This window comes from Mustela erminea, chromosome 12 (genome assembly GCF_009829155.1).
Source record: "Mustela erminea isolate mMusErm1 chromosome 12, mMusErm1.Pri, whole genome shotgun sequence".
NCBI lineage: Eukaryota > Metazoa > Chordata > Mammalia > Carnivora > Mustelidae > Mustela > Mustela erminea.
Window position 1 is genome coordinate 529,181 of NC_045625.1, and position 12,853 is coordinate 542,033.

The 12,853-nt window shown below is 60.9% G+C and overlaps 1 protein-coding gene across 9 annotated transcripts in view; it reads left to right on the forward strand.

The window, feature by feature from the left end:
• The window catches only part of EXD3 (exonuclease 3'-5' domain containing 3), a 75,651-nt gene that overhangs the window by 9,041 nt on the left and 53,757 nt on the right, over positions 1-12,853 (forward strand). For all 9 annotated transcript variants that reach the window (XM_032306810.1, XM_032306807.1, XM_032306811.1 and 6 more), the window contains exon 3: positions 6,513-6,627. In XM_032306810.1, the coding sequence (XP_032162701.1) occupies positions 6,561-6,627 (67 nt within the window). In that variant the 5' untranslated portion in view covers positions 6,513-6,560. The remainder of the gene's footprint in view (positions 1-6,512; positions 6,628-12,853) is intronic.

The window sequence follows — 12,853 nt, forward strand, 5'->3', positions numbered from 1 at the left end:
ATGTGGAGGAAACTACGTCCTGTGCCGCGGCCCGCTCTGCTGGGACAGGTGGGCAGCCGGGCGGAAGGCTGAGCCCCGGCCCCACCAGGCTGCTTGGACCCTCAGCCAGCAATGTAGCTTCTTTTGGGTCCTTTAATTTCTGCCTTTTGCCTTCAATTTTCACCTTTCTGGGTTATTTGAGGGGCAGCTTTAGGTCAGGAGACATTTTGAAGCGCCTGGGAGCCTGGTCCTCTGGGCTTCTGGCAGTGTCCCAGGCTTGGCGACTGTGTTCCTCCCATGCACAAAGCCTGTAGTGGGGAGACCCCGGGCCCATCTTTCCCTCCTGTGGAACAGAGGAGACAGCCAGATCACAGCCAGTGCTGGGCAGGCGTCGTGAGCCTTTGCTCTGTGGTTCTCAATGCCCTCCCTTAGCCCACAGTGTCCACTTCACGGTGTGGCTGGACCGGGACCCCAGCCTGGGTGGTGCCGATGCCGGGGGTTCCGTCTGGGGGGTGAACCTGCTGAGGTGCCCTCTTGCCCCTGGCTGGGCCTGGTTGAGGGGCTGGGTTCCAGGAGGCCTTGGGTCCGGCTTGGTCAGTGTGCCGAGCAGGAGGCCGTGGGGCACAGGGCTGGAACATCCAGGGACCCCTGGAGCATCCCCAACCTACAGCAGATGCCGAGCTTGCCTTGGGTCCACCTCAGAATTAAAACAGCCAGTTATTTTACCAGCGAAATGGGTTTGCCGGGAAATGGCACGGGAGTTGGAATTCAGGACAAGCAAGCTATGGCAAACCCACAGGTTAGTCTGGAGAACACAGAGGGGGTCCTCGGAGGGAAGTGAGGGCTCAGGGCGCCTGCAGCTTCTCACTGAGTTTGCAGGGCAAGGACAGAGCTGTGCTTCCTCCTGCTGATGGGGGACCTAGTGTGGACGGTCATCTCATCCAGCCTGGGCAGCATGGCCAGATGCTTGGGTCGAGAGCCCCCCCTGCTGGCCGCCTGGCTCCATGGAAAATGAGGTTTTCTTTATCAGGTTTGAAGCCGCCAGGAGTCTGGCTGAGGGGCACCGCTCCGAGGTGGGCACCCAGTTAAACTCGTGGGGCCCAGCTGTCGGAGGAGGCAGTCTGTCCTGCCCCCTCCTGCAGGTGGGGGCCTGGGGCACCCCGCTGCGGGGCAGGGGCAGGGGGCGGGTGGGCTCTCTGAGGCCCGCATTTCGATGTGTGGCTCGGTTCCCAGCAAGAAAAAGCCGTGAGGCCTGAACAAGTTGTACCCGTTGACGGTTCATTTTAAATCGAAGTTCCAAGGCTTCCAGGAGGCCGTCCCGGTGGGCTCCGGAAGGCCATCCCTGGGAAGGCCTGGTCTTGGTGTTGCCTCCAAACCCTGAACTGCATTTTCAGCTCAAGACAGTTTGGACTCCAAGCAGATTTTTTCTCTTTAAAATGAGGTCAATTAAAACAGTCTGCCATGGGGTGAATTTGACTCTGGTCTTTGCCAGCTCAGAAGCACGTGGGCCTGTGGATTTTGGATTCCAGGCTCTGGAGGAGAACAAAGCTTGTGTAAGGAGAGCTGACCGCAGGGCAGCGTTCCTTCTGGGGCGACCTGACTTGCAGGGCTCAGAGGGACCTTTGCCCTGCACTGATGCTGGTCGTTATTATAAGTCTGATCAGAGCGAGGCTGCCTTTTTAAAGAAGAGCCCACAGGACCACACAAATGTGGGGATGGCCAATGAGATGGGGGTGGCCTGGGGGTCTGGCTCTGCTGGGGGGGCTCTGGAGGGGACCTGTCCACGGGTCCACTGCTTCCACTTGAGCCCCTTGAGCAGCTCCCCAGAGTGGCCTGCAGCTCGGGGTGGCGTAGGGAGCCTGCGGTGGGGCCCAGAGACGGAGGCCGGGAAGAGCCACTCTTTGAGGTGGCCTCCGCCAGCCCTGCAGCAGGTGGACGCTTGGCCCTTGTTTCTGGAGAGCTCCCCTTCATGCTGCTTACTCTTCCCACCCCCGGCCTTCTGTCCAGGGATGCAGGCCCCAGCATTCGTGGGCCTTTCCCCACCCCAGCCAGGAACTCACTGCCCCTGGGGGGTGGACCCTGCCAGAGGGTCTGTTCGGGACCGCTTCTGCACCTGCTGTGAAGTGTCAAGGGCTCCAGAAGTGCTGAACAAGGGTGCCAACGCTAGGGCGTGCAGGCCGGGCCGTGGTCTTGCTGAGGCTCGTAGGCAGCTCTAAGTCGGCCGCACGAGGAACTGGGGTCGGGGTGAGGCACGTCTGTAGGGGTGAAGGAAGGACTAGAGAAAGAAACGGGTGAGGCTCCTGGTGGCTTTTCAGAGAGGGGCCCGTGTCACGGGGAGTGTGTCCAGCATCCCCTCCTGGGTATCCTCTGGTGGGCCCAAGAGTCATCCTCTGACCTGAAGCCAAAGGGGCCAGAGGTCTCCTTGGCATGGCCCACAGGGGACCTAACCGCTGTCACCTCAGAATGGGATCGTATTTGAAGATGGGGTCTTTCCAGAGGTAGCTAAGGTAAAATGAGGTCAGTAGGACGGTGTCCCTTGTGAGAGAGGAGAACGGGCCCAGACACAGGAGAAGATGGCTTCTGCACACGGGGAGAGGCCTCAGGGGCCGCCGACCCTGCCAGCACCTTGATATGGGACTTCTAGTCTCCAGAACCGGGAGAAAGTGAGTTTCTGTTGTTGCGGCTTCTTGTCTGTGGCGCTTTGCTTCGGCTGCCCTGGGAGAGCCCTGCTACTCTCCAGGGGCTCGGTCCGTGGGCTGGGTGGGGTCGAACGCGCACTGCGGGGACGACCCCATCCCACAGCCCGGCCTTTTCGGCCGGGCGCCCGCGGATCTGGGCTGTGGCGGGTGGAGGTGTGCAGAGCCCCGGGGCAGGTGGGAGTAATTTCCAAGGAGAGAACAGTGCAGGCCAACAGCTCTGATGGACTACGGTGCAGAGCTCCTGCGGCCTCTGCCGTGTGCGGTGTGCAGGGCGTGTGTCCTGTGGGAGGTGTGCTCATCACAGGGCGCTGGGACCGCGGGCGCTGGGTGCAGCCGCTTCCCCCGCTGCGCTTGAGGCCCATGAAAAAGGCAGCAAAGACATTTTTAAAAGATGGCTTTGCCTTTTTCATAAAGGCAGAAGCACTTACAGGCAAAGAGAAAGGAAGAAGTGTGCGGCCCGGTGGAGACGGAAGGCCGCTGCCGAGGGTCGCCCTCTAGCCGCTTGGGGACCTGGGGTGCGGGGCAGAGGGTGGCCCCCAGCCTGGCCACAGCGCCCAGGGCAGCTCCAGATTGCAGGCAGGGTCTCAGAAGGTTTTCAGGGGGACCCCGGCCCTCTGGGGACCTGGGCTATGGCCGCCCAGTGCCTCCCTGCAGGTGAGGACGGGGGCGTCTCTCCCTGACAGATGGGCCGAGGCGTGACCTTCGGGGCCCAGGCCCCAGGTACCTACAGTGAGCCCCCCGTTCCCAGGGCTCCCCCTGCCCAGCACCCAGGCAGCTGCTCTGTGTCCCTCTCAGTCTCCAGACACTTGAGCAAAGTTTCTGAGGGAGAGACACACCAGGTGAGCAGGAAGGGGGCGGAGTGTGCAGGAAAACAGACCGAGTCGTGAGGTCCTCTGGGGCAAAAGGAGAAGCGACTCCCGATTAATACAGTTTCGGTAGCAGAAGTGAGTAAGTCAGTGATCGTTCTGCAAAATAAAGTTCAGGAAATCTCTGCTGAAGGCAGAGAAGGGGACAGATCAGAAAGCGAGAGGTTCTTCCAGGAAGGGCAGTATCCAAGAATACTTACACCACGGGGTGCCGGGGGCGCTCACGGAAGTGGCTGCCTTCGGCTCAGGTCAGGATCCTGGAGGCGCGGGATGGAGCCCGCCGTCCGGCGCCCTGGTCGGGGGAGAGAGGATGTCTACTTCCCCTCGCTCTCTGCTTGTCTCTGTTGCTTTCTCAAATAAATAAGTAAAATCCTAAAAAAACCACCACACACAAAACAGTCCTTACAGCACAGGGTGGAGAACAGGAAGGCCAGGACATCATCAAGGAAAAATAGAAGATACGTCCCAGCACCGAGGAACGTAAGAGCCCCTGGCAGACCCCACGCCGTCCCGCCCTGAGATGTGGTGCTGTTAAGGGGAGGCCCTGCGTGAGGAAAAGACAAGCATCCTGTGTGATGTTGGGAGTCAGGTGGCTTCAGACCTCTGGGCAGCGACATGAGGGCCTAGAAGACAACGGGGACCATCAACATCCCGGGGGCCGGCCTGCAGCCGAGAGCTGCGGCCCAGTGAGGACAGCTCCCGACAACCAGACACTTGGTAAATGTTCTTCCCGGGAAGATTCGGGAGAGCGCGCTCCTCTGGAAACAGGAGGAAAACAGAATGGTGAGGACTTGGAAGTCAAGAAACGCAGGACACACCGAGAAAGAAGAGAGAACGGGAGTCCCACGCCACAGGGCTGGAGAGCTTGTGTCCAGACAGAGACGGTGGAAGTGGCTTGAGACGGGGTGTCGCGAAAACGAGGGCTAGGCTTCCCGGCTTGTTCAGACCCGCAGAGAGAGGGACCGCGGTGCCGTCCGAGTCCCATCAACCACAGCAGCGCAGAACGGCCTGCGGCGACGGAAGCATGTCCTCAGATTCACACTCATCTGCCGTCTCCAAACCAGTGGCCTCTTCGTTTCAGTTACTAAACTTTCTTTAAAAAAGACTTTATTTATTTTTCTGACAGAGAGGGACACAGCGAGAGAAGGACCACAAGCAGGGCAAGTGGGAGAGGGAGAAGCAGACTCTCCGCCTGGGACCATGACCTAAGCCAAAGGCAGACGCTTAACAACTGAGCCCCCCAGGCGCCCCTGCGCACACACTTGTAATAGTTGTGTTTATCTTGGATAAATCCCACAGCTGAGCCATGTGGAGTTGGTTTCTATTATCCAGGTGTTTGTTTTTTTCTGCCTTGATTACGGGTCATAGTTTCCTGTATCTTGGTAGATCTTGTGATTTGTTTATTACGTGTTGCATATTGTGAGTGAAGCATGTGGCAGCCCTGGATTCTGGGTTCTGTTATGTTCCTGTGAAGAATGTTGGTTTTTGTTCCGGCAGGCAGTTAATTTCTAGCTGATCACCTCAAGCAAGTCAGCATGGCTTGACATTTCGTTAGGGTGGATCTTTGTCTTGGTGGGACTCAACCTACAACGTGCCCCAGTGTTGATTTTCTTGGGGCTTGGTTTGGGATTTTGGCAGGGCAGGTCAGAGTGGGGCTCAGTCTAGGCATTGTCCTAAGGCACAGCCTTTCTGGAGTCTTGGGTGGTGTTGGCTGGGCTGGAGTCTAACACACCCAGCAGGCTGGAGTGCTCGTGTCTCTGTTAACCTCTCAGCCCTGAGGCCGCCGTTTCTGGGGGCCCTGGGCTCCTGCTTCACTCGTACGCACTTGCAGCAGCTGCGGTCGCCCCTTTTAGGGAGTCCTGTCCCACAGAGGCTCGGCTGCTTGTCACCTGGAGGGAGGCTGTGCTCTCTGGACCCCGGGTCTATGGTCTGGGCCGGGAGCTCGCCCTTAGGTGGAAGCTGGTCACCCCGGGGTGGTGGGCACTGTCCTGCTGTCAGGAGGTGTGTCGTGCCCAGAGGTTCCCAGTGAGGGGGCGGCCCAGCCCGAGCGCCCTGCACGGCTGGAGCAGAAGTCCGGAGCGAACGGAGCAGGAAAGGAGAAACCGCCACGGCACACACGGCTCAGCGCTGGGAGGTATTTACACATGTCTGCTCGTGTCTTCTCTAAATAGTGAGCCAGAGGAGGGCTCTCCCAGAATGGCTGTAGGTGGGCGGCCCTGGGGTGTGAGAGTGAACTCTTCCCTTCACGCTGGTCAGTCACACGCCGGACTGGAAGCTAAACCGTCAGTACACAGTTTAGAAATACAAATGTGGCGCCCGGGGGGCTCAGTGGGCCAGGCGTCTGCCTTTGGCTCAGTCATGATCCTGGGGGCCTGGGATCGAGCCCCACGTCCGGCTCCCTGCCCGGCGGGGAGCCTGCTTCTCCCTCTGCCTCTGCCGCTCCCCTGCTTGTGTTTCCTCTCGCTGTCTCTCCCTTTCAGTCAAATAAATATATAAACTCTTTAAAAAGAAAAAGAAACATGAAGGCACTGTCTGAAGGGACCCCTAAGAGGGCTCCTGGAGTTTCGGGGGACGAAGCGGAGCGGCTGCGCTGAGCCTGTGCTCAGGGGTTGCACGGGGGGCCCTGCCGGTCTCACGACGGTGCCCAGGAAGACTGCGTTCGGGAACAAAGTCTTCCCGAGGCCTCGCATAGCCATTAAAGGAGGAAAACCAGCCGTCTCCATCAGTGTAGAGAAGCGGGTTGGGGAGAGTGAACACTCGCTGGGCCCTGGCGTAACCGCCTGACCTGACCGGAGTATCTCGAGGCGGGAGCGCTCGTGCAGATCGTCACAGCAAACCCGCCTCTGCCGGCAGCTCTGAGCGTCCCCGGCCGGCAGGGGGGCCGAGGCTGCCTGGGCCCCCGTGCCCGGACAGCGTGGGGACGAGAGTGTGGGTATCGCTCGTGGAACAGAGTATCGCTCTCCGCCAGGTCCTCCCTCCTCGAGCTGCCTGTCGCCTCCCTGGCCCCACCTTGAGGATGGACCTGCCAGACACAGCTGGAGACCCCACCAGCGACCCTGTTGTGACCGAGGGCTGTTCTGCCGGTGAGTCCGTGTCCCTGATGGGCACCACTGGGCAGGGCCCGGTAGCGGGGACGTGTGAGGAGTGCAGGCGTGTGTGCTGGCTGTGTGGACAGCGTGTGTACGTGGGGCTGTCTGTGCATGGGCACCCCAGGTGGACGGTGTCCCCGTGCTCCAGCCTCGTGTGGGGTGTGGATGCAAGCACTCAGGTGACACAGCCTTCCTGGCCTGAGGGCTGCAGTAGGCACTGCTCTGTGCCCTGTGAAGGGGGCCACCGGCTCCCAAGGTGCACGCTGTGTGGTCTTGTTGTCCCCAGGTGGGCTGTCTGCTGGCCACTGGCTCGCTAGCTGCCAGAGGACTGTGTGACCGGACCAGCACCACAGGGGCGGACAGAGCCCCCCATGGCAGCGTGCGGGGACTGGTGGGAGGGACAGGAGTTCTCTGAGTCCCGGCACCGCCCGCTCACCGAGTCTCGAGGCCGGACTCGGGCACCGTGTTCATCTTGCCAAGAAGAAGCAAGGAGGGAAGCGGGGTGTGCCTGGGAAGCAGGGGCCTGGGTCAGCTCCAAGCGTGGGAGCCCAAAGCCGCCTGTGGCACTCCTGCCTTATGCTCAGGTCTGGGGTCCTGACCAGAGATGAGGGGCCTGCTTGGGCACAGAAGCCTCCTCGGTGGGGAAGGGAGGCATTTTCGCTTTGGTGGCCGTGGAGGTGGTCTCGTTGCTACCCTGAGAACTGGTCCCACATCCCAGCTCTTTTGTCCTGGGGGGCCATGGTCTCCACACACATGCCACAGGGGCCTCCTGGGTCATCGCTTCGGGGGTCAGCCCTGGCTGTTGAGCCAACCAGCAGCCAGAGACAGGCGTGGGGATCTAGGGTCTGCAGGGCCGGGACCTGGGGTGCAACTGGGGCCCGTGGGCTCATAGGTGCACAGGGCCTCTTCAGGCCCCTCCCTCCCTCAGGGCCTCCCCCAAGGCCCGTGCCCGTCCCCACGGGGCTGTATGTAGGGTGGAGCTCCATGATGTCACACGTGGCCGTCACACGTGGCCGTCACACGTGGGCCTCAGCCTGAGGTGTGCAGGGTCTCCCCCTTGGCCTGCTGGAGCTAGCAAAGGGGCAGGCCACCCTGAGAACAGACATAGCCCCCCTTGGGTTAGACACAGCCTCCCCGTTGGGTTAGACACAGCCTCCCCGGGTCAGACACAGCCCCTCTGGGTCAGACACAGTCCCCCACTCCATCAGACACGGAGGGGTGCCGTGGAGTCCCCGGCCGGCGCTGTGTCCAGCCCTGCTGGTGAGGCCAGCCTTAGGAAGGTCCCTGTGGGAGGCCTCGGGCCAGGGCCGCTCTTGGCAGGGGCACTTGTCTTTCCCCGTGTCTGGGGAAGCACCTCTAGGATGCTTCTGGCCCCTCCACTGGTTTTGCCACGAGGACCTTCCCCTTCTGTGGTCCCTGGGAGGGCGACATCCCCGAGACCCTCGGGCCTCCATGTGGCTCCCCTGGCCTGTTCCGTGGCTGGCGTCGAGAAAGGAAGAGAGGGAGGAACGGGCCAGTGAGGACGGAGGCCTCTTCTTCTCCACCTCCGCTCCCCAGGGGCCAATAAAATATCCTCCAACTGGAACATCAGCTCAAGGGCTGTTTCCCCGGAAAACGTGGCCTTTGTGGGAGCAAATGGAGCTGAACCACAAGGTCAGCAGTTGGGGTTTGCAGGCCGCGCTGGGTTCCCTTTCCTTGTGAGTTTCACTAGTTTCTTCTCCGAGCACGTGGAGGGCAGCAGCTCCGGGGAGCCTGGTTCCCTCCGTTGGATCCCCAAGACACGGGCCCCCCGTCCCCGGGGCATGCCGTCTGCAGAGCTGGCCGCTCCCGACATCAGGTGTTGGGGGGAGGGTCTCCCCCGGCCTCTGGGGCTGTGGAGCCGTCCTCGGGCTGTGACGTAGAAAGCCCGTGAACCCAGGTGGCACACACACACTTTCCTCGCTGCGTGATTGTGGGAAGGTTACTCAACCACTCTGTGTTTTCTGGTCTGAGAGAGATGGTCGTAAGCCAGCCCATACCTCCCTGTGTGAGTACAAACCTGCCTGTGAGGGGTCCGGGAGGGGTCCGCTGTGATCGTTTTCGTCTGGGATCCAGGTGGGATGGATTTTGCTGGGAGATAGGAGGTATGGGCCCGACTCACTTGTATTTCTAGAAGCCCATCTCCCACCCCCCAAGGACCCATGTTGGGCTACCCTGTCTTTTGGGTTCGTCTCCAGCTTTCCGCTCTGGTCTCTGTCCGCTCGTGCGCCAGCAGTTCTAGTGACCACGGTCTTACGGTGATTCTCCCGCGGGACCAACAACCCTCATGGCTTTTGCCCTGTCTCCCTCCCTCCCTCCCGACATCAGCATCAGCTAGTTTGGCTCCACAGGAATCCTGTATTCTCGCTGAATTTCGCTGCGCTGGTGGCTGGCCCCAGGCTGTGGCGGCTCATCTGCGGTGTGGACCGACCAGGGCTTCTCCGCCGCCCTCCCCCAGCGGTTCCTTCCCTGAACGCGGCTTGGCCTTGGTGGCTCCTTCTGAGGAGTCGAGGTGACCATTCCCGGAGCCCAGGTGCCCGCCACGCTCTGCTCCTGACCTGCAGGATTGGGACCGTAGAAATGACCCGTGTGTGTTTTGGGTAAAAACAGGAACACACCTCAAGGACAGGGTTTGCCTTCCTGTTTGTTCTTTTGTTCTTAGCTGTGCTTTTTACAGAGTAGATCTCCCACTTTTCCCACTTTTTTAAACCTGAGTGTTTCGTCTTCTTGAAGTCCTGTTGTTAGTAGGATCCTTTTCTTCTAGCAGATTTTCTAACTTGTCCTTGAAATTGGGCGGTTTCCATGTTTTCATGGCCACGTTCACCTGCGTGGGTGCCCATTGCTGGAGGAGCTCTCCAGGTGTGTGGTGACGTCGCCAGCGGCGGTGGCAGCCCGCGGCGGGGGCTTGCCTCTGTGTGGAGGCCCTGGCTTGTCAGCACTTCCCGCAGCCGGCAGCCGGCCTGTTGCTTCAGGGCGCCTGGGCTGAGCGCTGGGGGCGGGGGGGGGTGTCCTGTCTTGGGGGCTCCTGATTTGCTGGAGGAAGCAGGACGGCAAGGCCTTCTCATCCCACTTCCCGGATGGGGCGGCCCCCACAGGAGACCTTATCCTGCCTGTCGGGTGGGGGTGCTGCGGGGGGGCCCTGCAGGGTTTGGACTTTGGGGCTTCGAGGAAGGCCCTCTCTGTGCCTGCCACCTGTCCTCACCGAGTCTTGCTCGTGAAGGACTGAGCTCAACATCGTGTCCTGAGGAGGGTCGACCCTGGAACCCGGGACGGAGAGGGGCAGGAACATGATCTGGAGAGAGTGGCAGTCCCCACCTTTGCCAAGGAACCACGTGCCTGTGTCCCGGGAGGCAGGACGTCGCCAACCCCGCAAGTCGTGTGGACATTCTCACACTGGGTGCTGTGGAGGGCGGGGTGGAGACCGCTTCTGGGTCGGCAGATGCAGATGCGACAGTGGCTGGACGCTGGCACTCTGCAGCTGCCCAAGGGCCAGCAGGGTCAGGATGGCCGTCCCCGGGGGTGGAGGTGGACACAGCAATGACCTGCAGAGACGGTGGGTCTGGATGGGCAGCCGGGCTCGGCACGTCCGGCACGGCCCCTGGCTCGTGCGGAGTGGGACTCCAGCCTGGCCGCGGGAGCCTCTGTGGGTCCTGGCCTGGATCCCTGGAGGAGGGCGGGGGTCCTACGCAAGGGGGCCGCACGGAGACCGCGTGGGGGCGCGGTGTGCCCTGCACCGCTCAGCCCTGCCCGCCACGGCCCTGCTCCCCCGAGAGGAAGGCCCACTTTGTTCATGTTCGCTCTAACCGCGGGTTCCGGCGGGAAAGGAGCGTCCGCTCAGCTCCCTCCCTCCTGTTGCTCCTCAGGAGCCCCTGGGCGGCTGGCAGCTCTCGGTGTCGGGTGGGCACTGGGGAAGCAGGAGGATGGGGGCGGGGACAGGGCGGGGGGGTCACCCCTGTGCCTCCTGGTGCCTGGCCCCCGCACGGCAGGAGCCTGAGGCCCCCAGACCCATGTGCTGGAAGGCTGCTGGCGGGGACAGCCTGTGAGTCCCACACCCGGACAGAGAGGAGCAGCCCGGGCTGTGGGTGTGGAGGTTCGACCCCTGAAACCGAGCAGCTTCTTGGTGTCCCCCTTGCACAGAGCCTCCTGCCCTGTCCCAACCCTCATGGTCCCGGGATGGGGTCAGGGACCAGGCACAGACCAGAGGCCATCTGACTCCGGCCCCCGACCTGCTGTCTGACCCTGTCAGCAGGTGCAAGATGTCAGGATGGGCGTTAGCTGGGAACTTGTGCTCGGCCGGGCTCCAGGCCTTGGGGGGCAGGTGAGGGCCCTGCCAGGCTATGGGCATGGCTGATGTCCGTCCTATGGACAGAGGCCCCTCGGCACCAGGCTCCCACGTGCCCTCCTCAGCCCGGCCTCCTGCCAGAATCCCTAAGTCAGAGCTGCCAGGACGCAGGCCCTCCAGGTCCCTGCAAGGTGACACTTAGCTTGTTTATCTATCCCTTCAGACAGACACCTCCTGACGCCCTCCTTTTTGTGTCTTTGGCTGGGGGTCCGCCTGGGAGCCCTGCTCAGCCTGGGGTCCCCCGTGCCCCACCATACGCACCCCACCCGCGTCTCTCTGGCTGCCGGGCCGTGTCCTTGCCATGCCCCACCCCACACAGACCCGCCTCAGTTCCCCTCCAGCTGCCCCTTGGGCTTCCAGAGGTCTTTCCGAGGCCACTGGAGCTGGTAACCCAGTGTGGGCACGCACAGCTGCCCCAGGCACCATCCCTGGCTCACCGTGGAGCACCCGTCAAGGCCCAGACCACAGCTTCGAACAAGGCCAGTGTGGTCACTGCCCAGGAGGAACAAACAGCAGGTCCTCCGCTGGCGGCAGTGCCCTGCTGCGGGGACCGAGCGGGGGCGCGCCCAGGGCAGAGCGGTCGGCTGGGTCCGTGGTCTCAGCTGCTGGCACCTTAGACAGCGGGACGACTCAGGATGAGGCCCAGGCAGGACATGTCCTGCAGTTTCCTGCAGGATCCTTTTAATTAGTGGGAATCTTGTCCAAAGTTGTATTTTTTGGGAGACCTCTCTGCCCCGAGGTCATCAGGATGTTCTCCCAGAGGCTCTGTTGGTCTTTCACGGTCAGCGAATGCAGGCGTGAGGCCAGCCATGCTCGGCGCTCTCAGTGGGGGCCCGGAGTTCCTACGCTCCACGGCCACCCAGGTCACGCATCAGGGTCCCTTGAGTGCCCACTCTGGCCCTGGGTCTTTGCGCTGGCCCGTGGCTGCCCCCTGCAGGCCGATGAGCCTTAGGGAGGCGGTTCTTGGCGCCGGTGGGGTAGTCTTGGTGGACCTAGGACAGGGCACACGTACCCGGCCCGCCGCTGGGGTAGGACAGCACGGTGTCTTCTGACCAGCTGTGGGGCAGGTGACAGCTTCTCTTCTTTAATGTATGGAATGGCCCTTCCTTCATTAGGTCTTTTCATTTTTTTCTCAGTGTTTCATGGTTTTTTGTTTTTTGGGGGTTTTTTGTGTGTGTGTGTAAATTTCTTTTGTCAGGTTTATCCAAAGAAATTTGAATTTTTTTGCACTGTTGTAATTGTTTGTAATGTTTATTTCTGTTTGTTACTCATATACGGGGGAACAGTGGGGTTTTAGCATTGGCCTTATGTTCCGTGTCCCAGCTACAACCAAGTAACCCTAACCCTCCGCTTAATTACTCTTCACGGACGCACCTGCAGCAGGGGCACAGCGGAGGGAGAGACGGAAGCCCAAGCAGGCGCGGGGCTGAGCGCAGAGCTTGACTCAGCGTTCGGCCTCACGACCCCGAGACCATGACCTGAGCCGAAGTCAAGAGTTGAACACTCAACTGACTGAGCCTCCCAAGCGCCCCTAATACCTTCTCTTCAGATTCTGCATGTCTTTCCACAAAATTATGTTTCCAGTGAGAAGGAATGTTTTACTTTCTTGAAAGATTTTATTAATTTGTCAGTGAGGGAGCACAAGCAGGGGGAGTGGGAGAGGGAGAAGCAGGCTCCCTACTGAGCAGGGAGTCCGATGTGGGGCTCGATCCCAGGACCCCGGGACCAAGACCTGAGCTGAAGGCAGAGGCTTAACAACTGAGCCCCGCAGGCACCCCTTTGTTTTAATTTTGAAAGACTTACCCTTTCTAGAGCAGTGTCAGGCCGACAGGAGAATCCAGAAGGCACAGCAATTGCCCA